Below are 26,815 nucleotides of genomic sequence, written 5' to 3' on the forward strand. Positions count from 1 at the left end.
ATCTGAATATTATTATGTCATATTTTCTTCTTTACTTTTTTTTTTGACAGGGTTTCTCTGTGGTTTTGGAGCCTGTCCTGGAACTAGCTCTTATAGACCAGGCTGGTCTCGAACTCACAGAGATCCTCCTGCCTCTGCCTCCCGTCTTCTTTACATTTACTTTATTTTTGAAACTTACTTTTATTATTTCTAATTATGTGTATGAATGCAGGTGCTAGCAGAAGTCAGAGGCACCAAATCCCCTAAAGCAGGAGTTAAAGAGGGCTATGAGTCACCTGATGTGAGTGATGGGCATTGAACCCAGGTCCTCTGAAGAGCAGTCAGTGCTCTTAACTGCTGAGTCATCTCTCCAGCTCCTATACTTTTCTTTTTCTTTTTACTGTATTTGTGTTTAGAGGGAGGTGGCATTCCATGTCAACAGGGGTGAAGTCTCTCTTTTCACCATGTGGACACTGGGTATTGAATTCAGGCTGTTAGACTTGGACGCAAGAGTTTTTTACCTATTAAACTAGCTTGCTGGCCCGGCCCTACACTTAATTTTATTTTCTAAAATTTAATAATGAACACAGAGTAGGCTTTCTACAAGAGTTTTAATATACTCACATTGTGGAATGTTAATATAATTTTAAATATGTGCTGAAAAACAGTTTCTTACTTGAAACTTATGGGAAGCTATCACCTGATTATCTATCTACATTCTATATAATGATATATACAAAAGTAACCATCACGGGGCTCTTTGATTATCTACACTACATATAATGACATATATGAAAATAACCATCATGGGGCTCTTTGAGCATGTAGAAGGAGCTCTTAATTTAGGGCAGACTAAATTCTATAGCCAATGGCCTATCTGCCTACTAAACTCAAAGCCACATTAGAAAAAAAAAACTGTTTTAATAAGTATTATAATAGAAATAACAGTTATCACACATAACTGGGCCTAGAACATGATCCTATCTAACACCTTAGTCCCACGCCTCACCCTATTGCTGTCCAGATCCACTAGCCACACATCGTCAGGCATTTTGAAGTCTAGCTTGTAGAGGAAGAAGCTGGCAGGAACTCCAATGATGTACGGGGTCGGAGCCAAGAGTAGCTGCGGAAAAGATAAACGAAGACAAAGTTTATTGAGGGCATGTAATAAGGTCAGAATTTTTCCAGATAAGGCATTCTGACACCCTTTCCCAAAATTCTCGCAACTAGGTACTTGCAAAATTTAGAATTTTTCAGATTTTAGAAAGGAAACAATACATTTCAGAATATTAACACCTATAGCACCATAGCAAGAAGCCTATGATCACTAACTCTTTTTTTTTATTATGTATACAATATTCTGTCTGTATGTATGTCTGCAGGCCAGAAGAGGGCACCAGACCTCATTCCAGATGGTTGTGAGCCACCATGTGGTTGCCGGGAATTGAACTCAGAACCTTTGGAAGAGCAGGCAATGCTCTTAACCACTTAGCCATCTCTCCAGCTCCGATCACTAACTCTTACAAGCAAAACTACAAATAGCATAGTTTTACCATACAATCAGTTCAAATCCACCCAAAACTTCAGACTGGTAAGTTATTATGGGGAAGAGGAGAAGCCGGGGCAGCCCAGCAGGGAGGCTCTGTGGTACTCACCTGCTCAGCTGACGCCATGCAGGTAGGGAGCAGTGGGATGACGGGAAACATGTACTCCAGCGGGTAGATCATTGCCACAAAGGCCATCACAGACATGGAGAGAGCGTTGTAGTCGCGAGACTGTAGCACCACCTGCCACACCACAAATCACCCAGCACGGTAAAACAGCGCCTGGCACCCCAATCCAGTGTCAGGTTCGCCAAGCCTGCGGCTGCTCTGCCACTCCCTATCGTGGGACTGCATACTGACAGAGAATGCTGGTGTCCCCGAGAAGAAAATCAGTGTAACACAGGATACTCAACTAAGCATTCCACTTGATATCAATATTGTGATTCAGTTCATGTCTACCAAATCCCTGCTATATACTGCCATCCTGGAAATAAAAAGATGATATGGACGTGCAGTGCAAACTCACAACCCAGCTCCCAACAGGTCTAGATCTACAGAACTGGTCCTCACCTTGTGCTCCAGCAGGATGCAGGTTAGCACCTGAAGACAAGCATCCACGCCCAGAAGTTCCAGGGGAAGGTGGAGGGGGAAGTCTACTAGGGTAAACCGAGAGGGGTCTGGAAGAGCAAACGTCAGGGCTGGCTGCAGCTCCTGGGGTAGGACCTCAATGTCCACTCGCTTCTGCCCAGAAACAGGTACTGGCGAGCGCAGCAACCGGTAGATCCAGGCCTCAATCTCTCGAAGGTCATGCAGAAGGGCGCTTGACTTTTCCTCCACTAGCAGCGATCCAGTAAAGATTCGCCACATAGTATCCCTGAGGAGCACACAGCAAGACTCAGACAAACATCGCCAGCTGGTACTGCTGCAACCCAATAAACGACAATAATAACTGGAAGAGGCGTTCTGTTAGGAAAGCCCACTCTCTAGTCTCAGAGGGGACCTGAGGTACACATAACAAAAACAGGCACACAACGGTATATGTAATAGAACTCAATGTCATGCCCACCAGCAAACATCAAACCCCTCAGCCATAACAACAGTAGGTGGTCAACTCTCAGCAGTCTTTAGATTGGGACCACAGACTAATCATTTCTTCTGCGCATAAGCAGCAAACCATACCTCTGAATGCCGCGTGGGATGCCCAGTTTCTTGCCTAGCAGCCGTTCGCTACAGCAGTCTACCAGGCGCTTGAGAGTATACAGACACTCTCTGAAGGTGGAGAAGAAAGGGTAGTGGCTGAGCACACACAGGGACGTCAGGGTGCTGTTGCGGGAGCGGCTGCCCACTTTTGCATGGCGTTTGCCCCGAGGAGACTGGTTCACGTCAGGAGTGGAGTCAGCACTAGGAGGCTGCAAGGCTGAGCCACTCTCTGAGCTCTGAGTGCCAGCCTCCTTCCCACGGGGTCCTGCTCCAGCTTCGGCCTTTTCCTTGGGCACTCGCTTCTGGAAGGAGCGGTAGAAGTTAACACAGATGCCATAGCGGGTGACTCCAGTGTCCTTGTCAGTCAGAGTGAAGACAAAAGAAGTGTCATCTCGAAGGCTCATGCGTCGCTGCCGCACGCTCAGACATCCCTCAGGCTGGCAGAAGAACACCACATCTGGGGGCAGGGGAAACTCAGGGTGATCCTCTAATGGGTACCGCCGCAGCAGTTCAGGTGTCTGAGCCACACTGTCGCTGCTTGGGTGTCTGAAGGACAGAAAGACACACTCAGCAGCCCAAAAGCATATACACACTATCACACATTAACCACAATCAACAAATAAAGCTCGAAGATACTTTCGGATAAAGTGAGCTATTATCGGACCTTGATATCTGGGGACTGCTCGCCAAGTTTTACTGGCGGACTGGAGAATGCACTGTCGTGAAAGCGCTATTTTGAAAGTTTCAACAAGGAAATCATCACTAACACCCCAAAATGATCAGTATCTTTCAATGTGCCTCGGCTAACAAATTACAAGAATATACGCAGGTGGAGAAGAAAGAAGCAAAACATGCTTTCTCATTTTTACAAACTGTGAAAACTTGGCTATAAAGAGTATATTTCAGCTCATTAGGTTTGGTGGCAAGTACCATTACCCACTGAGCCATTTCATCTAACCAAGGATGTGAGTTAAAAGCTGAGTTTTGAGCTGAGTGTGGTGGCACTTGCTTTCAGTACCAGCGCTTGGGAGGTGGAGGCAGGTGAATCTCTGAGTTCAAGGCCAGCCTGGTCTTTAGCAAGTTCCAGGTCAGCCAGGGCTACACAGGAGAAATCTTATCTCCAACAAAATAAAACAAAGCTGAGATCTGCTGTCTCTGTCCAGACTGATATTCTTTTTTTGTTTTGTTTTGTTTTTGTTTTTGTTTTTTTTTGGTTTTTCTAGACAGGGTTTCTCTGTGGCTTTGGAGTCTGTCCTGGAACTAGCTCTGTAGACCAGGCTGGCCTCGAACTCACAGAGATCCACCTGCCTCTGCCTCCCGAGTGCTGGGATTAAAGGCGTGCGCCACCACCGCCCAGCCAAGACTGATATTCTTACACCACCTAAATGTATGACTTTCCCTACCAACATCAATGTTCCCATCAGGGAATAACAATGGGAAGAATAAGATATGCATGAAAATAAGGTCAGGACATTGTGGCCACCCCAGAAAACAAGAAAATTATCAGTCTTCTTGGTTACCTTGCCCCTACGATCACTAGATAATCAAGTAATCGAGGGCAGAACTTCTTTTGCACCATGGTTCCAATTTATCAGTTCATTGCAGAGAAACTTCGGGGCACTGGGCGAGAAGTCAGCGTTCCCAGGAGGAATTCTGATATAATCTGAAAATCCAACAGGGGAAAAGTACTGAGAAACGTACCCAGCTAGGCCTCAGGGAACCATCCTCTCAGTTCCATCCCAGCCAGGGCACTCAGGATAGAACCTGGCACTGGCGTAGACTGGTGGCCGTCTAGGTTTATGGGCGCCCAGAGTCAGATTTCAGGTAGAACAGGGTTGAGGGATATAGCTTACTGGTTGAGCTAAGACTGTACAAGGCCCCAGTTTCCATTTTTAGCAGCACAGAAAGGAGAAGGCAGAGCTGTAGGAATAGGCTCAGCACTGCTAACAAGCTCATCTCCAGGCTCGTTCCTGGGGCTCTGCTTCTGGAAACCAGACCTAGACAGTCTAATCTAGACTGAATAATTATGATAACAGGAGTCGCTGTCAGGACTACTCCAGCGATCAAGCCAAACCAGACTCTGAACAGCACTAATCTGCGCTTTTACATCTAGATGGAAACCAAATTATTCTGTCTCACTAAGCGGCTTTCATCTTGATGTGGAACTATCATATAGACTTTTCAGTTAATTGCACTCAGACGGTAACAGCAGCTGGATCTCTAGGTCACATGATCTCACATGAAGACCGGCTATGTCTCAACTACATCATCTCTAACCAGTTTTTTTTCCTGGTTTTCTCTGTAGCTTTGAACTAACTCTTGTAGACCAGGCTGGCCTCGAACTCATTGAGATCCACCTGCTTCTGCCTCCTGAGTACTGGAATTAAAGGCCACCACTGCCTGGCCTAACCAGTTTTCCCAGTACAAGCTAGAAAAGGGACCCCAGCAACTGCTATTACCTCTGCCCTTGGTGCTGAACCAATAGCTCTTGTCTAGTCTAGTTTTGGGATCTGAAAGTAAAACATGTTCCCAGGAGTCTATCTCACAGAGATTATGAGTTAGGTACTGAAAATACTAGGTCTTCTCCAAGTACAGAGAAGGTGTGCAGGAAAATTTCTAAACATATTAAAAATTAATTATTACCTAGAGCCAGAGAAATGGTTCAGCAGTTACGACCACTCCTGTCTCTTCCCAGGCAGCTGTCTATGACATATATTTCTAAATAAAATGTTTTTCTCCCAGATTTCGCTTCTATGGCCACACTGAGACCATGTTCACTGTATGCATGCATATGTGTACACACAATCCTGTTACACTACTACACACAATCCTGTTACACTACTACACACAATCCTGTTACACTGCTACACACAATCCTGTTACACTACTACACACAATCCTGTTACACTACTACACACACAATCCTGTTACACTACTACACACAATCCTGTTACACTGCTACACACAATCCTGTTACACTACTACACACAATCCTGTTACACTACTACACACAATCCTGTTACACTACTACACACACAATCCTGTTACACTACTACACACAATCCTGTTACACTACTACACACAATCCTGTTACACTACTACACACACAATCCTGTTACACTACACACACAATCCTGTTACACTACTACACACAATCCTGTTACACTGCTACACACAATCCTGTTACACTACGACACACAATCCTGTTACACTACTACACACAATCCTGTTACACTACGACACACAATCCTGTTACACTACGACACATAATCCTGTTACACTACGACACACAATCCTGTTACACTACGACACACAATCCTGTTACACTACGACACACAATCCTGTTACACTACTACACACAATCCTGTTACACTACGACACACACAATCCTGTTACACTACGACACACAATCCTGTTACACTACTACACACAATCCTGTTACACTACGACACACAATCCTGTTACACTACTACACACAATCCTGTTACACTACTACACACAATCCTGTTACACTACGACACACAATCCTGTTACACTACTACACACAATCCTGTTACACTACGACACACACAATCCTGTTACACTACTACACACAATCCTGTTACACTACTACACACAATCCTGTTACACTACGACACACAATCCTGTTACACTACTACACACAATCCTGTTACACTACGACACACAATCCTGTTACACTACTACACACAATCCTGTTACACTACTACACACAATCCTGTTACACTACTACACACAATCCTGTTACACTACGACACACACAATCCTGTTACACTACTACACACAATCCTGTTACACTACGACACACACAATCCTGTTACATTGCTACACACAATCCTGTTACACTACTACACACAATCCTGTTACACTACTACACACACAATCCTGTTACACTACTACACACAATCCTGTTACACTACTACACACACAATCCTGTTACACTACTACACACAATCCTGTTACACTACTACACACAATCCTGTTACACTACTACACACAAGCCTGTTACACTACTACACACAATCCTATTACACTACGACACACACAATCCTGTTACACTACACACACAATCCTGTTACACTACACACACAATCCTGTTACACTACTACACACACAATCCTGTTACACTACTACACACACCTAAACACATTCCACTTCATTTGCTGTGTCCACTCCCATACTGCAGACACGAACATTACCTGTAATACTGAGGGCTGGGCGGTGGTGGCGCACGCCTTTAATCCCAGCACTCGGGAGGCAGAGGCAGGTGGATCTCTGTGAGTTCGAGGCCAGCCTGGTCTACAAGAGCTAGTGCCAGGACAGGCTCCAAAGCTACAGAGAAACCCTGTCTCGGAAAAACTAAAAAAAAAAAAACAAAAAAACCTGTAATACTGAGGGCACATTTGATTTAGGTAGTGAGTTCTTTTGACCTCTTCTACCCATAAACAAAATCTATTTACAATACCTCTCGTGTCCTCAAAATACTGTTCCTTTTTCCCCCTTGCTCTCAATAGAGGACCCATAGGTAAGAGGATTCAGTTTTGTCTCCATAGCGACTCTGACTCCAAGCACTATTTATAGCAGAGCCCCTCCCCTGCTTGGTGACCGAACAGTGTGCTAGCGGCTAATACTCCAAAGTTAGCCATGGCCCATAGCACTTCATTCTTCCTAACCCTGGAGACTCCTATACCCTTGGCAGCACCTATAGGATCAGGTTATCTTCACTTTGGCATTTGTTTGCTTTCTTAAATCCCACTAGCAGCTTTTAAGAGGAATCGCTCTTCACACCAAGTTCCTGAGCATGCCACATGCCCAGTCATTTCTGGGGTTCATCACTCTTAATAACCCCAACTACCATGCTCATTGCCATGAGCTTACTGCAGAAGTGGGTCACCCCGATAGAGCGGCGTGCCCCTTCTCCTAAGAAAAATGAAAGAGAAAAACGGAGCTATGAAATGGGATATAGGCAAAAGTCATGTGTTCTATATAGAAATATCTAGCTATCAACAAGACCCATATACGGCACCTTATCACAAAACAGAATTTGTAGGACCTGAGTTGTAGGCTGTCTTTGAATGAAGGTTTATACTGAAAACCAGAAGCAGCATCCTCTAGCTAAAATCCCAAAGGTGGTGTAGAAGTTTTCTCCTACTAGTAAGTTAGTTACAGGGGCCTTTCCAGTATTGGTGAGATAAAGCCCCTCTCCCAACGCACGCCAGTTACCGTATTCTACTCCTTCGTCTCCTTCCAGAGCTGACTTTAGATACTCAGACTACAGAGATAACCAAGGCTGTTTTCCTTCTCTGCCTTCCCCACAGACGCTAAATCCTCTAATGCCACCTATAACTCATGCAGTCTTCATAACCAGCCAGAATCGGACTCTGCCTCTTGTTTCAATTTTATTTACTGAGGTGGAGCTCCTTGCCTGTCCCACTGTAGTCCAAATTTCTAAATGTATTCCTTTTTGCTATAATCCTACATCACCACCACGTCTGGAAACCACGGATCTTGTGGTAATCTGTCTTTTCAGCCTACAATGGCCATGCCACCAACTCTGTGGGTTCATCCCTCAGTTGAGGCAGGATCTCATAGTAAAAACCACAGGAACTCGACCCAAGGACGATATGACATCTTCGCTGACGTGAGCACGAAGGGAGGCTTCCTCCCCTTCCTCCTCCTCCCCAGGCAGTGACCTTGCAAGCTCATCAGCAGACTGGTCCAGCGTGGGGGAGAACTGGTGCAATGAAGCCAGCGATGGTTAGGACAGAAGAAGGAGGAGAGGAGAGCACGAGGAAGAACTGAACTGCCGGGGAACGGAGGGAGCAGTTGCAGAAAGATTAAATGGTGTGCCTGGTCTTCAGCAAGTCAATACTGAAGGACGAAATGTAAATATATATGTATATATTAGAGAATCAAACGTGGTTCTTCAAACGCTAATCAAAAATAAGGCGTGCGCACGCACGCGCACACGCGCCAGGCGCTGGCGCCTTCCTCGGGCCCGGGGCTGGACAGCTCCTCGCCCCCACCCCGGAACCCGGCGGGCGAGCGGCGGCGCTCAGCGCGAGCCCAGCCCTGGGCACCTGGGCACCTGGGCAGCGCGGGCGCCCCGCCTGGACCCCGCGGCACTTTCTCCGCAGGCTCCACGCCCCCTCGCTCGCTCCTTCAGGGCCGCCTCACAGACCCGTTCCTCCGGCAGCCGCCGGTTCCTCTCAAAGCCCCACGCAGGGCTCCCCACGTCGCGCGCTCCCCTACCTCCCAGCTCAGAGGAACCTGTCGGGCCCGCCAGCCGCCTCCCGGCTTCCGAGCCCAGCGCCACGGCGAGCAGGCGCCAGTTCCGCGTCTGCACCGGGGGTGCGACCCACTCAGACCTGCTGCGGGAAGCGGGCGGCTGAGGGGCCCGGGCCGTACCATTCGCCGCGGGGAACAGGGCTGCACCAAACCGAGCGGCTACGCACACCTACCGCCGTGGGAGTGGGAACGCGATGGGAGGCACTGGGCTAGCCCAGTGCCGGTAGGTGCCAAGGGGAGGACCCAAAGGAATACATTTTGTTTTGATTACTCAAACGGTTTTTAATTCGACTTGGATATAGAGCCCGTCTTGACAAAACAGTGTTTAATATGAAAATACTTCGTAAGATAAACTGCCCCTAAGACTTTCTGACAGTTTCTTCAAACCTCATCTGGCTCCCCCTGCACGCTGTTTGGACGTGCCCAGCCGGCCTGGCAGGAAAGCCAACTAGAAGGCCGGTGGACTCAACCAATTCTGGATGGCGGGGACGCTCCGGGCTGACGCTGCCAGGGCAGCACCTACACCAAGGTAGGGAAACGAGAACGGTGACGCGAGGCCCGCTGGGAAATGGAGTCCAGTCCTTTTGACAACTCAAACCCTGGTCATCCTCCACCGAGCCTCCAGGGACTTTTCTTTGAGTCCCCCGGGCCCAGAAACCGAAGGGAAGGATTATCCGGCCCTGAGTCTTTAAAGCTGTCCTCCTTTTTCAGATGCCAATGTTAAAAGTAAGACGTTATACACACACACACACACACACACACACACACACACACACACACACACGAAGTGTACCGCTAAGTTACTGCTCCCTCCCTCCCCACCCCCACAGTAAGAGCACCTGCTCCTACCTGGATAATTAAAGGGGAAGGTGCACCTAAGCCCAAGCACTTCTCTTACGCCGTGGACCTAGTGAACAGAAAATGTCATCTGTGATTTGCCCCTCTGCTGAGTCTGGAGGCAGATCCTATTGGACACAGGTTCCTCCTCCACAGCACTCCCGCCCAGATCCAGAAATTTATTTCCCTAGTTCTGTATTCATCTTGGCCTTCCTGTTCCAAGTGCCAGACCTGTTGTTGAAGCAGCCAGGCTGCAGAATGATAGTGGAGAATTTCTTTGGGGCCCTATGGGGGAAAACAGGAAGTGGTAGAGGCAAGATGGGTAGGCCTGTGCAAAGTGGCCTACCTGGCTAGTTTATTTGGTTGGGTCAATAAGGTCTTCAGATGGTGCACAATGTTAGTAGGTCCCCAACTGGCCAGCAGCCACAAAACACCCAACCCTCTGACTCTCCTTTAATGCCATGCAAGGATCTCCTTCTCCGGGCCCCCAGGAATGTTTGCCCTTCTCAGTCTGCTCCACCTCTAGGAAGCAGTCAGTAAGCCTCCGTCGTGTGGCCCACAACACAGAGGACATGGTGGAAGGACAGTTATTCGTGCACATCCCAGATCTCAGACAGCAGTGGGGGAAGTTTTTTGTCCTGCAGGCGAAGTGCAAACACTTGCTCTGAATGGACGCTGCTCAAAGTGCGGAGGCTCACCAATTTCATTAGCATCCGTGGGAACATCAGTCGGTCCTGAAAAAAAAAGAAAAGAAAGGAAGGAAAAATCTAGCTGTTGCTCTTCCCTAGAGAAGGTGAGATTGGCAGGGAACTGCCCCTGCTAGGTGTAGGCAGAAGTCTGAAAGAAAGTGGACATCAGAAAATGGGCCTGAAGAGCAGAAGGAAAGGCACTGGGAAGACTCACGTGGGGGTGGTTGATGGAGACATAGGCATGCAGGGCCTCCACATATGTGTGCTGCAGCCTCTCCACTTGGAGCTGGTCCTGCACGTTGGGCCGGTCTATAGGTCACCAACAAAGTTGAGGAGCAGGTCTGGCCAAGGTCTTGGTTCCATATCCCAAATCACAACTCCCAAATAGGGTCGTGTCCCATCCCACCCTACCAGCAGGGTCCTTCCACACCCATGCTTCCTGCCTCCTGGAGTTTCTTACTCAGTTTCCCTCTTGCCTCTCCTCCGCACCTGCAGAGAAGATGCTGATGGCGATGAGCAGAGCAAACTCCGCGTCGTTCAGCTGCAGCTCATTCATGGCTCTGGAGAACTCGAAGATGGGATTGATGAACTCCACCTGAAGCCCTGGGGGAGAAGAGCGGGGAGAATGTCTAAAAAGCCGCTAAAAGCTCTCAAGGTTTCTGCTACTCAAGAACAAGCTTCTCAACGTCTCTGAGTCTCCTCTGAAATCCGAGTCAGTGCACTGGGATTGGTAGCGCATGGATGTAATTACAGCACTTGAAAGACTGAGGCAAGAGGATTCCAAGTTTCAAGCTAGTTTGGATCACATAGCAAGATCCTATCTCAAAACAAAACAAAACAGAAACGTGTTGTGATGGTGTGAAGGCTACTTGACCGTTGACTTGACAGACTCTGAAGTCACTTAGAGAAACCTCTGAACACATCTGCGAGGGACTGAATACAAAGAAAGCTGAGCACTTGCTTGTCTGTTTCTGCTTCCTGAGTCACAGTCCCCTGTGACTGTCTCCACCAGGGGTTCTTAACCTTTGGGGCTAGCATATCAGATCTTTACATTACGATTTATAACAGTAGCAAAATTACAGTTATGAAGTAGCAACAGAATGATCTTATGGTTGGGGTCCCCACGACATGAGGAGGTTCACAGCATTGGGAAGGCTACACCATGATGAGCTACTCCATCAAGCCAGGAGCCAACACAACCCTTCCTTCCTTTTAAAAAAAAAAAAGATTTATTTATGCATGAGTGCTCTATTTGCCCAAATGACAGAAGAGGGCATCAGATCCCATTACAGATGGCTGGGAGCCACCATGTGAGTGTTGGGAATTGAACTCAGGTCCTCTGGATGAGCAGCCAGTGCTTTTAACTGCTACGCCATCTCTCCAGGTCCCAACTCTTGTCATGGAATTGGAAAAAAAAATAATGCAGATGGTTATATGATAAAGTGTACAGAAAGCTTAGCACAAAAAGTGCTAAATCAAGCCGGGCGATGGTGGCGCATGCCTTTAAATCCAGCACTCGGGAGGCAGAGGCAGGTGGATCTCTGTGAGTTCGAGACCAGCCTGGTCTACAGAGCTAGTTCCAGGACAGGCTCCAAAGCCACAGAGAAGCGCTGTCTCGAAAAACCAAAAAAAAAAAAAAGTGCTGAATCAAACAGCAATGATATTATTAGGATTCTCAAGAATGTTTCTAGGGCTGGAGAGATGGCTCAGAGGTTGAGAGCACTGGCTGCTCTTCCAGAGGTCCTGAGTTCAATTCCCAGCAACCACATGGTGGCTCACAACCATCTGTACTGACATCTGGCGCCCTCCTCTGGCATGCTGGCATACATCGAGGCAGAATGTTGTATACATAATAAATAAATAAATCTTAAAAAAAAAAAAGAATGTTTCTAGAGGGGCTGGAGAGATGGCTCAGAGGTTAAGGATGCTGACTGTTCTTCCAGAGGTCCTGAGTTTAATTCCCAGCAACCACATGGTGGCTCACAACCATCTACAATGAGATCTGGTGCCCTCTTCTGGTGTGCAGGCATACATGGAGGCAGCACACTGTATTGTATACATAATAAATAAAATCTTTAAAAAAAAAAAAGAATGTTTCTAGAAATAGAGGCGTCTCTTACTTTGCTTATAAAGTCCTTTTGGCTGGCAAATGGCCTTCTGTCTTGGGTAGAATGCAGCACTGCAGCTGAGGGTGTGGACTGGGCTCCGAGACTGCCAGGATCCGACTCCCCTCAATCGACTACCTACTAGCTGGGTGACTTGAAGTAAGTTGCTTAACCTGTCTGCACCTTACAGTCCCCACCTGTAATCTGGAGATAATAAGATCTACCTTATAAGCTTCTTAGGATAGTAAATTAGAATAATAAATGTAGCATGTGTGATATCTACTATGTGTTCTTCTGTTTTGTTTTGCTTTTTAAGACAGGGTCTCTGTATAACAGCTCTGACTGTCCTGGAACTCCCTCTGGAGCCTAAGCTGGCTCCCATTCACTCTGTAGCTGAGAATGACTTTGGCCTTCTGGTCTTAGGAGTGGTGCCATTATGGACATTCATTACTACAACCAGTGTATGTGGTCCTGGGAGCTGAATACAGGCCAACACTCTACCAACTGAACTTAGTTGACTTTTTTTTTCAAATGAGACAGGGCCTCTCTACATAGACTTTAGCTGTCTTGGAACTCACTATGTAGACCAGGCTGGCCTAGAACTCAGAGAGGTCTGCCTTTCTCTGCCTCCTGAGTGCTAGGATAAAGGCACGTGCCTGGCTTCACCCTTGTTTTTTGTTTGGTTTGGTTTGGGTTTTGTTGCTGGTTGTTTTGTGACGAGGTCTTATATAACCCCAGGCTAGCCATGGATGGCCTTGAACTTGAACCCCTGTGCCTGTCCCTGGGAAGGTGTGCCCCCGTGCCCCTTTGTGCTCCTGTGGCAGCTGGATGTGAACCTCTGGTGCTTCTTCTAAGGATTTCCATCTTACTTCTTGGAACAGGCTCTCACTCACCCTGGAGCAAGCCATGTCATCTAGACTGACAGATCAGTAAGGCCTGAGCATCCACCTGACTCTGCTGCTCCCCAGCGCAGGGCTTACAGATGTGCGCCACTTCTCCAGCCCCTGGGCTTGAACACTGATCCTCATATTCGTCTCCCCATTTAAAACAATAACAACACGCCGGGCGGTGGTGGCGCACGCCTTTAATCCTAGCACTCGGGAGCCCGAGGCAGGCGGATCTCTGGGAGTTCGAGGCCAGCCTGGTCTACAAGAGCTAGTTCCGGGACAGGCTCCAAAGCCACAGAGGAACCCTGTCTCGGAAAAAAAAAAAAACAATAACAACAAAACCCAACAACAATAAGCCAGTCTTCTTGCAGGGAAGACAATGAGCACACAACAGCCCCTGACTTCACATTGCTAGTGTCTCCACCACCCTGTGTTTTCTAGGCTTTCTTAGATTTCTTTTAACAACCATCTGCTCTCCTTTTCCATTTGGGGTTTGTTGATGAGTCACTTCTTGTATTTTTCACCCTGATGTATATCCAGAGTTGTGTGTTAATCTATTCAATAGGCCAGCTTCACTTTATAATGCATTTCTGGATAAAATTTTAAGCTCCAAAATATGCTAAAAAGTTCCCTCATACAAAGAAAAAGAGAAGGTTCTAGAATTGAGCTGTGCTCTCATGAGGGTCTGCAAATGCTTGCTGGAGGAACCCCTCAAATGAAACCGGTTCACATCAGTTGGCCATGGTGTGCAACATATGGGAGTGGATGTGGGGGAGACTTGACAAAACAGAGCCTCGAGGAAGAAGCAGCAGGACGCACGCACGCGCGTACACACACGCACACACATACACACGAGAGAGAGAGAGACAAGATAGACAAACCTTTAAAAAATGATTAAAAAGAGAAGAAAGAAAAAATAAAAAGAGCCTTCTGTTCCTTTTCCCAAGAACACACTGATAAAATGAGAAACTGAAAACACGGTGACACCAAAGCCACTTAAATAAAGAAATCATAGAAATTGGTGCAGATTCGGATAGCACAAGTCCATAAGTACTGAAGGAACAGGAAGGGCTCAGGAAAGAGTGTATTCTGACAGAGCGAGGGGTTATGAAAGTCTAAGTTAGCAACCATTTGAGGGAAAGGTGTTTGGTAGAAAAGAGGGACAGGACTGGGTGTTAGGGCTGGATAGAGTCACCCCATTGCCCAGTGAGGACCTAGACATTCAGACAACAAACTAAAAAGAAAAAAAAAACGCAATGGAGGGAGGCGACAGGGCCTTGTCCTCTGTAGTTAAGAGAGGCCTTTCCTAGAAGGCCCACACTGAGACAAGAGGTTCATTGGTTGGCCTGAGTCACCAGTTGCCAGTGGAAGCTTCCTGAACTCTGGCCTGGAACCCAGGATCTATCAGCCCTGAGAACAGTCAGAACGTTAGCAGTATTTCACAGTCTGCTCTCTCAGCTGCCAAATCTTCGGTCTCCTCTAGACTTCTGCCACCCTTTCCCAGCCTCTCTCCTCCAGACCTGCATCCCTTCCCATCTCCAGTTTCATAAATATCACCAAGAGCTGAATAAGGGAAACCCCCACTGCTTAGTCCTGAGCAGCATCAGGTCCCGGCACCAACGCAAACCAATTCTTAGAGAAAACACTGGATCTGATCCTATAGCTCCCCATTCTGCATGTTTGTCCTGCTTCAAGGCGGGTTATTCAGCTCACCAGGAAGGGGGACAGAGAGAGTGAGGGTGAGTGAGTGAGCCTGCAAGATCCTTTAAGAGCGTTATCTGAAAAGGGTTTCTTGTCTTTAGTCTATTAAAAGGCCAAAATTCTCAAAAAAAATTCTTAGGTACAGAATGTTGTTAAATAGTAAGCAGAAGCACAATGCAGACTTAAGTAGCTTCATTGGCTAAAACGAGAGTGAAAGCCGTTGCTCTGCCTTGCCTGGTCTCTCCATGAAGATGCTCACATAACCTCCTCAGATGCGGCAGAGGACAGAGGTCTGTTTGGAGCAGTTGAAGTGACTGATCAACATTCCAAACTTCTCTCTTGGAAAAACAAGTGGTATAACCACCCAAACCTTAGGCTCTCTAATCACGACGGCCGTCTTAGCTCTCACCTGCTTTGGCAAAGTCTTCCCGGTTATAACTGAAATCCTTGAGGAAGGTGATGCTCTCACTCCCAGGGTTGTACCTCCGTGATGTCTCCAGAAGCATCACCTGCACACAATCAGCAGCTTTCAAACAGGCACGAAGGGGCTGGTCTTGGTGTGTGGCCCTCAGAAGGAGGTTGACTCCCTTCCCTAAGGACTCAGACTCTCCAATCTGGATACCTGGAGATCCCCTACAGATAACCCTACTCTGGTTTTCCCTTCATCCCATTCCCTTTCCAGCCACCTCAATCGCAGAGGTCTTCAGTAAGGCGATCTGGTCCTCCCTGCTGAGCTGCAGGAAGCCAGGAAGCTGTTTGGCAAAGTCAACAATCTCCTGCACAGACACGATGGCCAGCTCGGTAAAGTGGGCAAAGCGCTGTTGCCGGGCTTCCCGGCTCTGAGGGTCAGGTGCGATGGGCCAAGGCTACCCAGGGTGGGCAAGGGAGGAAAAGTTAAACTGCTGTGAGTCAGAAGTTAGCTGCTGCTGCAGGCCCAGCCACCTCTCCCCAGGTCATCAAGTACCGTTACTCGAAGTCGGTCAGAAAAGGAGCGTCTGTTACACTGCTGCTGCGCGGCAACCAGCTTCTCGATCATGCCCAGTTGCTCCGGGCTGAGCTGGGGCAGGACTTGGGGAGCTGAGGAAACCCTTGGGGACACTGATGTGGTTTGAGCCTGTTCCTCTTCTTGCCGCTTCAGTTTCTTCAAGCGGATCTGCTCTTCTGACAAGACACCTAAAGACAGGGCCAGATGTGAGGCAGGAAGAGGAACAAGGGTGAACAAGAGGCAGAGATGGGGTAGAGGGGATGGGTGGTTTGATGCTCTAGAAACAAGATGTGTGTAAAAGCAAGGGCATTTTTTTTTCTTTCGTTCTTTCTTTCTTCTTTTGTTGTTATTGTTTTTCTTTTGTTTTTCAAGACAGGGTCTCACTGTGAAGCTCTAGGCTATCCTGAAACTCACAGTGTAAACCAGGCTGGCCTTGAACTCACAGAGATCCACCTCTGCTTCCCTAGTGCTGGGACTAAAAGTGTGTGCCACTATGCCAGGTTAAGGGAGTACTAATCTACACTCAGGAGACCCCTGCAGGAGTGAGCATCTGTCTGCCTCCACAACAGGGCATCAATATTTTCCCATCAGTTCTTCCCAGTTCCTGCTCTGGGCACTTACACTCCTCCCTCATGCCAGCCTGGAGGCATTTGCGAAGCCGACACTCCTGGCATTTCCGTCGCATGTAGGTGTCCATGGGGCAGTGGCCACCACTGTGGCAAACATAGTGGGCTCCCTTGATGACACTGCGGCGGAAGAATCCCTTGCAGCCCTCGCAGCTCAGCACATTGTAGTGGAAGCCAGACGCCTTGTCCCCACACACGCTGCACAGCTCATTCCCCAGCATTTTGGGGGCTGGCCCCTTTTTTCGCTTTTGCGGACGAAGCTCTAGATACAGACAGACAAAATGCTCAATGTGCATGTCCTCCCTCCCTCCCTCCCCACCTCTCAGATTCACAATATGTAGCTTAGGTGGGCTTTGAACTTTTGAACTCCTGGGCTCAACTCTTGCCTCAACCTCCAGAGTAGTTGGAATTACTGGGGCATGCCATAGTATTGTAACATTTGCCGTCCTTTACCAAGGACCACTATGCCCTAGGTACTGTATGAGCTCTTTGTAAGTACTGACCCTGAAGACAATCATAAGGGTTAATTTCAAATCACAAAGAAATTGAAGCTGAAAATTCAGAAATGCCTGAGACAGACAAAATCCACACCAAAGTCAGCCAGGATGAGCTTTTGGACTTAACTGTGACATTAGAAGGCAAAGGCCCCCAGAGTCCCCCCCCCCAAGGTCTAGGGAGCTCCTACCTTTTCCGAATCTGGGTGCTTCTTACCTGTAGGCTCTGGAAAAGCTTCTGTCGTGGGGAGCAGGGCTGTGGGCTCTGCTGCCTCCAACCCCATTCTGAAAGCACTTTCAGCAGATTGGGGCATCCTAGCTTCCTCCCTGAGGACGCAGCTCTTGCCTCCCTGGTCTTTTGCATCTTGGGTTTCTGTCTTCCACAACTCTGTCGCAGAATCTGAGCCCAAAAGAGGCACAAGGGAGTAAGAGTGGGTTCATGTTCCATCTAGACTCCTTCCCCAAGTATCTTGGCTGGGAAGCTATAAACTTCACTCTACCCTTAGAAAGCAGCCAGACTAGCTGGGAGCTGTGGTGCACAACTTTAATCTCTGGAAGGCAGAGGCAGGTGGACCTGAGTTTAAAGCCAGTCTGGTCTACACAGTGAGTACCAGGACTGCCACGCTACACAACGATGTCTCAAAAAAAAATAACAAACAAAAATGAAGGCACCCAAGCCCCAGCTCATGTTTTCAGATTCCGGGATTTTGTGGAATCGAGGACTAGTCAGTTGCAGCTCTTTGCACATCAAGATCTTAAATGTAGATGCTAGCTCTTGTTCCCTTGGGAGTGGTAGAGAGCATCCATTTCATAGATCAGACAGGACTTCCACAGCTAGAACCAAGCATTAGCCATGTCAGCACTACCAAGAAGGAAGCCCAGATCGAGGACTTCATGGGGCTTTCAGCAAAGAAGCACCAGAACTGGGGCAAAGGGTCTGAGCAGAGGCAGCAACACTAATAGATAGAGCTTGTGCTTCTCAGAAGTGAAGGGGCTGATGCCTGAGGTGTCAGCCTCAGAGAGGAGGCAGAGGCCTGGGCTCAGGGAGAAGGTTTGAACAAAGCAGCTTACCAGGACAAACATCAGGCTCTGGAGCCTCCAGCCACAAGGACATCTCTTCCCGGAGCCCTGGACATTACCAAGACACTGTCCTGCAGGAATGAACCAGGTTATACTTGCAGAAGTAGGCCTCGGCTCCCTCTGTGCTCCCTTTTATCTCCTCAGATTACCCGCTGACATTCGCTTGTCGTGTACTGGCTTGGAAGCCTTCTGTGTTAGATCCCTATGAACTCAGTTCTGGATACTGAATGCAGCACTTATGCAGGTTACTCAAAGCTCTGCCGCTGATCTGCCTCTAGGTTGGCAGGACCACTCTGTCTTCCTTCCTTCCTTTCTTTGTTTTTCAAGACAGTTTTGGCTGTCCTGGAACTAGCTCTGCAGACCAGGCTGGCCTCAAACTCAGAAATCCAACTGTCTCTGCCTCCCCAGTGCTGGGATTAAAGGTGTGCGCCACCACCACTCAGCTTGTCAGGGCTATTCTTAGATCCAGTTTAAAGCTAAGGAAACTAAAGTTAAAAGAGATTAAGGTAACTGTCTATAGCCACCCAGGTGGAGGTGGTAGAGGAAGAGCAGAATCCTGACTTCTCTGCACCCACCTCCTTCTAACAGCATAGCCAGCCAAAGTTAACAGACCGGACCCAAGCTCACTCTGAGTCCCTGCCATTTCTGAAGTCCCAGCGTGAAGTTCTTGTCCCAAGAATCTCCCCAGTACCTCCTCTCCCAGAACCCTTCCAGTTCTTATGATACCCAGTAAAACTCTATCCCTGCCCGGAACTTCTGTTGGCAGTACTCCACACTTCGCCCCAGAGATCCTTCCCTAAGAAAATCTTCCCATCCCACCCCTCTCCAACCCAGAAGCAAGGACAGAGAGAGCCCCCGGGTCACTGTCGAGGAGCCAACCAGATGAGTCTCCCGGCCACCAGACTTTCAGGCTGTTTAGTCTCTGGAGCCCCCTTGCTGGAGAAGAGGGCGTTGCAGTACCCGGTCCTCGAGGCCGCAGCGGGCAGCCAGTGACCAGAGCTGAGCACACGGGGACCAGCAGGGAGAAGCAGTAAAGTAAGAAAGGCTGAGAGAAGGCACTGTCAAGGGGTCCTTCCTTCCACCAACCGGGAGCCCTTAGCCTTCTTAGGCCCCCGCCCACGAGGTAGTTTCCCCACCAGCCTAACTCCTCCCCAGCCGGCCACCCCCTTAGCCGGCGCCACCTTGTCCCCTACCCTCTAACAAGACTGTCGCGTTTCCCCCACAGACCGGGCCAGTTTCATCTCTCTCCTTCCTCTCCTCACCCGGAGGCTCTTTGCTGGTACAGAAGGGCAGCTCTCAGACACCCCCACCCTAATCCCAGCAGCCTCCAGAGTCAGCGTTCCCTCCCCCTCCCCCCATAGACACCTCGCGGAGCAAAGGTCCCGGCACGGCCCGGAATTGCGACACCAAGGCCCAGCCTGTGTTCCCAGCCTCCCTCCTCCCCTGCCTCTGGGAAGGCGCCAAGCTCTCCCCACTAGCCCCAGAACGGAGCCAAGCGGGTGGAACTCCGAGGGTGAAGACAGGCAGGTGCTGGGCCTTCCAGTGAGTTTGAGTGTGTGTGCCCTTAGGTGGGGATAGAGAAGGGAAGAGGCCAGGAAAGGGAGGCCTGGGAGAGGAGCAGATGCTAGCTAGCAACCCAAGGGCCCCACCCAGTGTAGATCTCAGAAGATAAGCAAGCCGCCTATCTAGGGAGCAGTCCCATGTGGGGTGGTGTCCTGAGCCACACAGAATCTACAGCCGTAGCCATAGCTTTCCTGCAGCCTGGGACAGAAGATTCAGCCCTGAAGGAACACTTCACGTTTCATTGATTTAATCTCCCAAGATTAAGCAGCTGGCTTAGAGAGGAAGCACAGTACTGTCTTTCTGTTTGTTAAATGATAAGTAAAGAAGCAAACAAGTCCCACTTCTATTCCATACTTATTAGCTTGAGTTAATTTCAACTCAGCATAGTCATTTCTGATTGGGTCTGGGTTCAAACCTCAGTGCTAGGGCCCCACTCAGGGTAGGAAAGCACTCCTTGGCTGAGCTTTGCCCCCATTCACTTGTATGATCTTGAGTGAGCAAGTTAGTGTCTCTGAGTGGGGATGATGATGATGATGATGATGATGATAATAATAAATGTTTTGCCACATAAGATCAATGTGAGAATAAGAACCAGCACAGTGTGTCAGGGGACGGGTGGGGCTGTCATTTCCCTCCCAGTTCCTTTAGAGGTTTGTCTTCCCATCACCTGGAACCTATGCAGTCAACCCTTTGAATCTTTGTTTCTATATGCAACCCCCTCCCTATCTCTTTGCTTTCTGACAGCAACCCCTAGAGGGAAGTAGACAGGGTAAATGACTCCATTTTACAGTATGCACTGATGTTCTCTTGAGAGCTTGCCAAAGACCACACAGTTAGTGGCCAAGCTGAGGTCAGAATCCAGATGTCCTTTCTCCGGGCCCGCAGATCTTTTCTTCCTGTGTTCAAATCTAGAGCATTCTCGGCTCTGAGAAAAGTTCTGAAATGGAAGAAGCCAAGGCTGGTGGTCAGCAGGGCTGGTGGTCAGCAGGGCTGGTGGTCAGCAGGGCTGGTGGGCTGCAGGGCTGGTGGGCTGCAGGGCTGGTGGTCAGCAGGACTGGTGGGCTGCAGGGCTGGTGGTCAGCAGGGCTGGTGGTCAGCAGGGCTGGTGGTCAGCAGGGCTGGTGGGCTGCAGGGCTGGTGGTCAGCAGGGCTGGTGGTCAGCAGGGCTGGTGGTCAGCAGGGCTGGTGGTCAGCAGGACTGGTGGGCTGCAGGGCTGGTGGTCAGCAGGGCTGGTGGTCAGCAGGGCTGGTGGTCAGCAGGGCTGGTGGTCAGCAGGACTGGTGGGCTGCAGGGCTGGTGGGCTGCAGGGCTGGTGGTCAGCAGGGCTGGTGGTCAGCAGTACTGGTGGGCTGCAGGGCTGGTGGTCAGCAGGGCTGGTGGTCAGCAGGGCTGGTGGGCTGCAGGGCTGGTGGTCAGCAGGGCTGGTGGGCTGCAGGGCTGGTGGTCAGCAGGACTGGTGGTCAGCAGGGCTGGTGGTCAGCAGGACTGGTGGGCTGCAGGGCTGGTGGTCAGCAGGGCTGGTGGTCAGCAGGACTGGTGGTCAGCAGGACTGGTGGTCAGCAGGACTGGTGGGCTGCAGGGCTGGTGGGCTGCAGGGCTGGTGGGCTGCAGGGCTGGTGGTCAGCAGGACTGGTGGTCAGCAGGGCTGGTGGTCAGCAGGGCTGGTGGTCAGCAGGACTGGTGGTCAGCAGGGCTGGTGGGCTGCAGGACTGGTGGGCTGCAGGGCTGGTGGGCTGCAGGACTGGTGGGCTGCAGGGCTGGTGGTCAGCAGGACTGGTGGTCAGCAGGGCTGGTGGGCTGCAGGGCTGGTGGTCAGCAGGGCTGGTGGTCAGCAGGACTGGTGGTCAGCAGGACTGGTGGGCTGCAGGGCTGGTGGGCTACAGATCTCTGTAGATGCTTCAATTCAGATGTGAGAAGCAGGAGTTGAGGTTACTGCTGGCTGTTCACCTCCTGCCCCATTCCCAGTTTCCTGCTCATAGGCCCTTCCTGTTTTGCTGTGAACTCTAGTTCCCAGGGGTCCACATTAAAGCATAGGACAGGGGCCAAACAAGCAGCCAGTGGGACCAAAACAGAGATGGGGCAGGAGGGAAGAAAACAGAGGAAACAGGAGAGTGAACTGGTTGTGGGGGTGGGGCAGAAGGAACAGGATGGGGGAAGGACGAGAAAACTGAAGTAGAAAGGGGCTTGGTGAAGATGAGAGGAAGCACAGGCTGAGCCAAGGGAACAGGCAGAGACTGGGAACTCGTGAGGGAAGACGGCAGTCTGCGGGGGTGTTGCAAAATCTGCCCATGTATTCATTTCTCACATTCAGAAAAAGCCCCTCTGGCAGCCCCCATCTTCAGCTTCTGCCTCTGGCTTTTGCTCTTGTTCCTTCTCATCACAAGGTCACCCCTCACAGGCCTCCACCCTGGTCTGGACACTTATGAATCATGTGCAAAAGGCTCTCCACTCTTCTGTTCCTTTCCCTATTTTCACAAGGACCTGTCATCCAAGGACAGCAGCGCAGAGATTAGGACTGCTCAGCACCCACCAGACAGCTCTCTCCCTTGCCCGAGTTCCAGCCTAGTAGCACACTTAGAGATGTCCCTGATATATCTCATTTCAAGGAACTTGAGATGTTACATTGGTCTGAAGCTCTGTGATATATTTTCTTTCTTTCTTTCTTTTTTTTTTTTTTTTTTTTTTTTTTTTTTTTTTTTTTTTTTTTTTTTTGGTTTTTCGAGACAGGGTTTCTCTGTGGCTTTGGAGCCTGTTTTGGAACTAGCTCTTGTAGACCAGGCTGGTCTCAAACTCACAGAGATCCACCTGCCTCTGCCTCCCGAGTGCTGGGATTAAAGGCGTGGGTCACTGCCGCCCGGCTTGTGATATATTTTCTAGGGGTTAAAAAACAGTGTCCCTCATCCATTCCTAATCCTACGCCTTCCCCTGACTGTCTAGCCACTTTTCCAGGGTGCTTCCCAGGCCCCAGGAAGACACATACACAAGTCCAATTTGGAGCTCACTAACCCAGGCCAGAGGCAGATCTGAACAAGCAGGTCCTCCCCAAGCCAGGGAGCAGCACAGCTCAGTTTCCTGAAGAAGAGGCAGTTTTGCCAGTACCTTACCACCACAGTTACCCATCCCTTCAGGTTACAGGTGGTGGAGGAGCTTGGCATAAAGAGAAGGGAGAGGGGAAAAATGAGGAAAGCTAAAACCTGTTGATGGTATCTCCACAGACTTTCCAGTGACTGCCCATTGCCCCAATTTAGGGCAAGCAATCAAGTGATCCTAGAAACACACATGTCCTACTTCACTGGCCTACCCTCATGACATAGTCCCATCCACCCACAGTGCTATGGCCAAAGCATCCCAGTCCTATGGGCCTTTCCTATGTTTTCTTGACTCTCATAGGAAGCAACATCCCTGGGAACATCCTTGAGGAATCTTTTTTTTAAATTATTTATTTGTAGTGCATTGGTGTTTTGCCCACATGTATGTCTGTGTGAGGGTGTTGGATCCCCTGGAACTGGAATTGCAGACAGCTGTGAGCTGCAATGTGGGTGCTAGGAATTGAACTCAGGTCCTCTGGAAGAACAGTCAATGCTCTTAACCATTCAGCCATCTCTCCAGCCCCAGCCTTGAGGACTCTTACAAGTGACATCTCTGATTCCTCCACCCCAAACTTCCAGAGGTGGCTTCTCAGCCTAGAAATAGCAGCGTCCACAAGCCCTAGTCAAACAGACCAGTAAATAACCCCTCAAAGGCAATCTTTCCCACTAAGCAGGCCATAAAGTAAGGTTTGCAGAGGTGGGCTGGGGCAGTTACTGGATCCTTCTTTCAGTGCTCTAGATGAGTAGAAAGAAAGGGAGCCATCTTCCAGAGTGCTGGGAACCCACTCATGCTGGCTAACTTCTGTCCAAACTGCTAATCACAAAACAAAGAAGACTAGGAACCCCTGTTTCCTAACTCTGTATGTTCAGACAGGATATAGATCACAAAGAAGAAAAGTAATATTGATTTAGGCTTTTCTTCATAATATTCTGTATGTGTTATCATTTCATGTTTTTTTTTTTTTTTTTTGGTGTTTTGAGACAGGGGGTTTCTCTGTACCTTTAGAGCCTGTCCTGGAACTAGCTCTTGTAGACCAGGTTGACATTCAGCTCACAGAGACATCCACCTGCCTCTGCCTCCTGAGTGCTGGGATTAAAGGTGTGCACCACCATCGCCCGGCTTACACTAAAATTTTTTGTTTGTGTTTTGAGACAGGGTCTCCTGTAGCCTAGCCTGGCCTTGAACTTGCTATGTAACTGAAGCAGTCCTTAAATTTATCTTCCTGCTTTAATCTGCCCTGTGCTGGGATACTAAATAAAATAGTCTTAAAACAACTCCATGACATGTATGTGGAGGGGCATGCCTACAACACCAGCACGTGAGAAGCAGTGGCAGTAGACCTACAAAATAATACGCACTGGTCGGTTAGCCATGTTTTGATCCCACTTATGTAACAGGTTTTCTTTGGGAAAATCTCAAGCTAGTTTGGGGCTACCATATATAGTTTAACAATGCAGTTTGAGCCGGGCAGTGGTGGCACACGCCTTTAATCCCAGCACTCGGGAGGCAGAGGCAGGCGGATCTCTGTGAGTTTGAGACCAGCCTGGTCTACAAGAGCTAGTTCCAGGACAGGCTCCAAAACCACAGAGAAACCCTGTCTCAAAAAACCAAAAAAAAAAAAAAAATGCAGTTTGAAGAGCTTAGAAGAAACTGTCCATTACAGTGTTCTTTGTAGCATATACTAAAATTGGAACAATACAGAGGGATTTGCATAGTCCCTACACAAAGATGACAAGAAAATTCCTTATTTTCCTTTATCAAGACAGGGTTTCTCTGTGTTGTCCTGGCTGTCCTAGAACTATGCCAGCCTGGCCTGGAGCTCAGCAACCCATCTGTCTCTGCCTCCTCAGTGCTGGAATTAAAACATGTGCCACCACAGCCCAGGGTATTTTATATTAAGGGGGTGGGCTGGTGAGATGGCTCAGCACGGAAGGGCACTTGCCCTGTCAAGCCTGACTACCCACATTGTGGGGGAGCATGGACTTCTGGGAGTTGTGACTGATCTCTACACATGCAACATACTCATAGACATTAAAAAAAAGAAATGGACAAGCCGGGCGGTGGTGGTGCACGCCTTTAATCCCAGCACTTGGGAGGCAGAGGCAGGCGGATCTCTGTGAGATCGAGACCAGCCTGGTCTACAAGAGCTAGTTCCAGGACAGGAACCAAAAGCTACGGAGAAACCCTGTCTCAAAAAATCCAAAAAAAAAAAAAAAAAAAAAAAAGGACAACTAATTATATACCAGTCAGAAGTCAGAACACTTACATTTCTAGGTGTGACAACATATGCTTTGGACATTTGGAGGTAAGGCTGGTCAGAGCTAGCCTAGGCCACATAGCGAGATCCTAATTCTATCTGAAAGAAAGGGAGGGAGAGAGGACAAGGAGACTGCTTGGCTGGGCCGTGTGCACACTTGCAATGCCAGTGCACAGCAGGCCATGTCGGAGGGTCTGAGAACCTGTATCAAAAGACAAATCACAACAAAACCAAGCAAGTTTGAATTCTCTTAACTGTGTGAGCTTAGGCAAATCACTTCTCTCTGGGTTGGCATCCTTATCTTATAAACCTATGGAGGATCTTTGTGAATCACGTGAGGTTATATGCAAAATTGTATTCTATGTTCATGTTTGGTCACTTTTTCTGGGGAAAAGAGCTGATTTTTCATATGACTTATAAGGGAACCTGTGGTTAAGAAAGTTAAAAACTAGCTGGGTGTGGCTGTGCACGCCTTTAATCCCAGCACTCTGGAGGCAGAGGCAGGTAGATCTTTGCATTCACGGCCAGCCTGATCTAGAGTGGGTTCCAGGACAGTCAGGACAACACAGAGAAACCCTGCTTCGAAAAACAAAAACAACAAAACAAAGGCTGGAGGGATGGCTTAGTTGTTAAGAGAACTGGTTGCTCTCTTTTGGCCTGCGAGGGCACTGCACGCATCTCACAGGTACACAGGCAGGCAAAACGCCCATACACAGAAAGGTTTCTTTGTTGTTTCTCTGTGTAGCCCTGGCTGTCCTGTAACTCACTCTGTAGACCAGGCTAGCCTCAAATTCAGAATTCTGCCTGCCTCTGCCCTCATGAGTGCTGGGACTAAAGAGGAGTGCCACCACCGCCTAGCTAGGGTTTGGGGCTTTTTGTGTTTTTGTTTTGTTCTTTAGTTAAAAACTAGTTTTCAAGCCCTGTTATTCTACTTCCTCAGTCTTTGTCAAGTGGAAGTAAAGTTTAGGCACAATTTTATCTGGAGTCCGGGGACAGTAACAGTTCTCTCAGACTTGGCAGATATACTGAGGTGGTGGCCTTGCTTACACTAGGAAGAACTGCATCAAAAGCATACCACGGGCCTAAGATCTGACCTGAAACTGTCATTAATAAGGTTTGGAGTCACAAAATCTGGAAGCCAGACTGGCTACCTGCCCCTAAATTCTTAAGGCTAATGTCTGACTCTCATTCTGTGGGAAATCCAGTTACATACCTGAATCAAACTACAGCCCCAGCTGTCTGAAATTCCTCCCATGGGAATTCGGTGCAGTGCGTCTGGGAAATCTAAACAACCTATACAACTCAACTCCCCTTAGAGGAAACATGATGTTTTTGAGCCTAATTTAATTTAGAAATGGACAAAGTCAGGGAAGGCTGCAACTGGGGAGTGAGAGGGAAACTAAAGGTTTGTGCAGGAAATGATGGTAGACTAGACCGGGCCATTCTCAGGGAGTCCAAAGGGCTGTTTACA

General features: G+C 48.8%; 2 protein-coding genes and 1 pseudogene across 55 annotated transcripts in view; 1 reads left to right on the forward strand and 2 right to left on the reverse strand.

Annotated features, from left to right (window-relative positions):
* The window catches only part of Madd (MAP kinase activating death domain), a 42,249-nt gene extending 33,119 nt beyond the window's left edge, over window positions 1-9,130 (reverse strand). For 42 of the 47 annotated variants that reach the window (XM_075961337.1, XM_075961349.1, XM_075961329.1 and 39 more), the window contains exons 1-6: window positions 8,994-9,130; window positions 4,244-4,386; window positions 2,703-3,269; window positions 2,094-2,397; window positions 1,635-1,766; window positions 989-1,102 (exon numbers count right to left, since the gene is read on the reverse strand). In XM_075961337.1, coding sequence (XP_075817452.1) covers window positions 989-1,102; window positions 1,635-1,766; window positions 2,094-2,397; window positions 2,703-3,269; window positions 4,244-4,302 — 1,176 coding nt within the window. In that variant the 5' untranslated portion in view covers window positions 4,303-4,386; window positions 8,994-9,130. Of the gene's footprint in view, window positions 1-988; window positions 1,103-1,634; window positions 1,767-2,093; window positions 2,398-2,702; window positions 3,270-4,243; window positions 4,387-8,434; window positions 8,613-8,993 lie in introns of those variants that run through there. The other 5 variants (XM_075961351.1, XM_075961334.1, XM_075961342.1 and 2 more) reach the window with 4 other exon arrangements.
* A 1,044-nt stretch (window positions 9,131-10,174) lies between these two features.
* Window positions 10,175-19,878, reverse strand: Nr1h3 (nuclear receptor subfamily 1 group H member 3). 8 transcript variants are annotated; one of them, XM_075961359.1, is made up of 10 exons: window positions 19,627-19,878; window positions 18,425-18,504; window positions 17,571-17,753; window positions 16,855-17,121; window positions 16,213-16,421; window positions 15,935-16,114; window positions 15,658-15,757; window positions 11,045-11,158; window positions 10,770-10,864; window positions 10,175-10,600 (listed from the first exon to the last, which is right to left on the reverse strand). In XM_075961359.1, exons 2-10 carry the CDS (start codon window positions 18,465-18,467, stop codon window positions 10,454-10,456), a joined length of 1,338 nt encoding a protein of 445 aa, XP_075817474.1. In that variant the 5' UTR covers window positions 18,468-18,504; window positions 19,627-19,878; the 3' UTR covers window positions 10,175-10,453. The 8 variants fall into 8 exon arrangements, with proteins under 8 accessions (XP_075817474.1, XP_075817476.1, XP_075817481.1 ...); XM_075961361.1 differs by having other exon boundaries at window positions 19,696-19,780; XM_075961362.1 differs by lacking the exon at window positions 19,627-19,878 and adding an exon at window positions 19,394-19,499 and having other exon boundaries at window positions 10,307-10,600.
* Window positions 19,879-24,749: 4,871 nt separating this feature from the next.
* Window positions 24,750-24,839, forward strand: LOC142845276 (U6 spliceosomal RNA; annotated as a pseudogene).
* Window positions 24,840-26,815: the final 1,976 nt, after the last annotated feature.

Source organism: Microtus pennsylvanicus, chromosome 2, assembly GCF_037038515.1.
Source record: "Microtus pennsylvanicus isolate mMicPen1 chromosome 2, mMicPen1.hap1, whole genome shotgun sequence".
NCBI classification, from domain to species: domain Eukaryota; kingdom Metazoa; phylum Chordata; class Mammalia; order Rodentia; family Cricetidae; genus Microtus; species Microtus pennsylvanicus.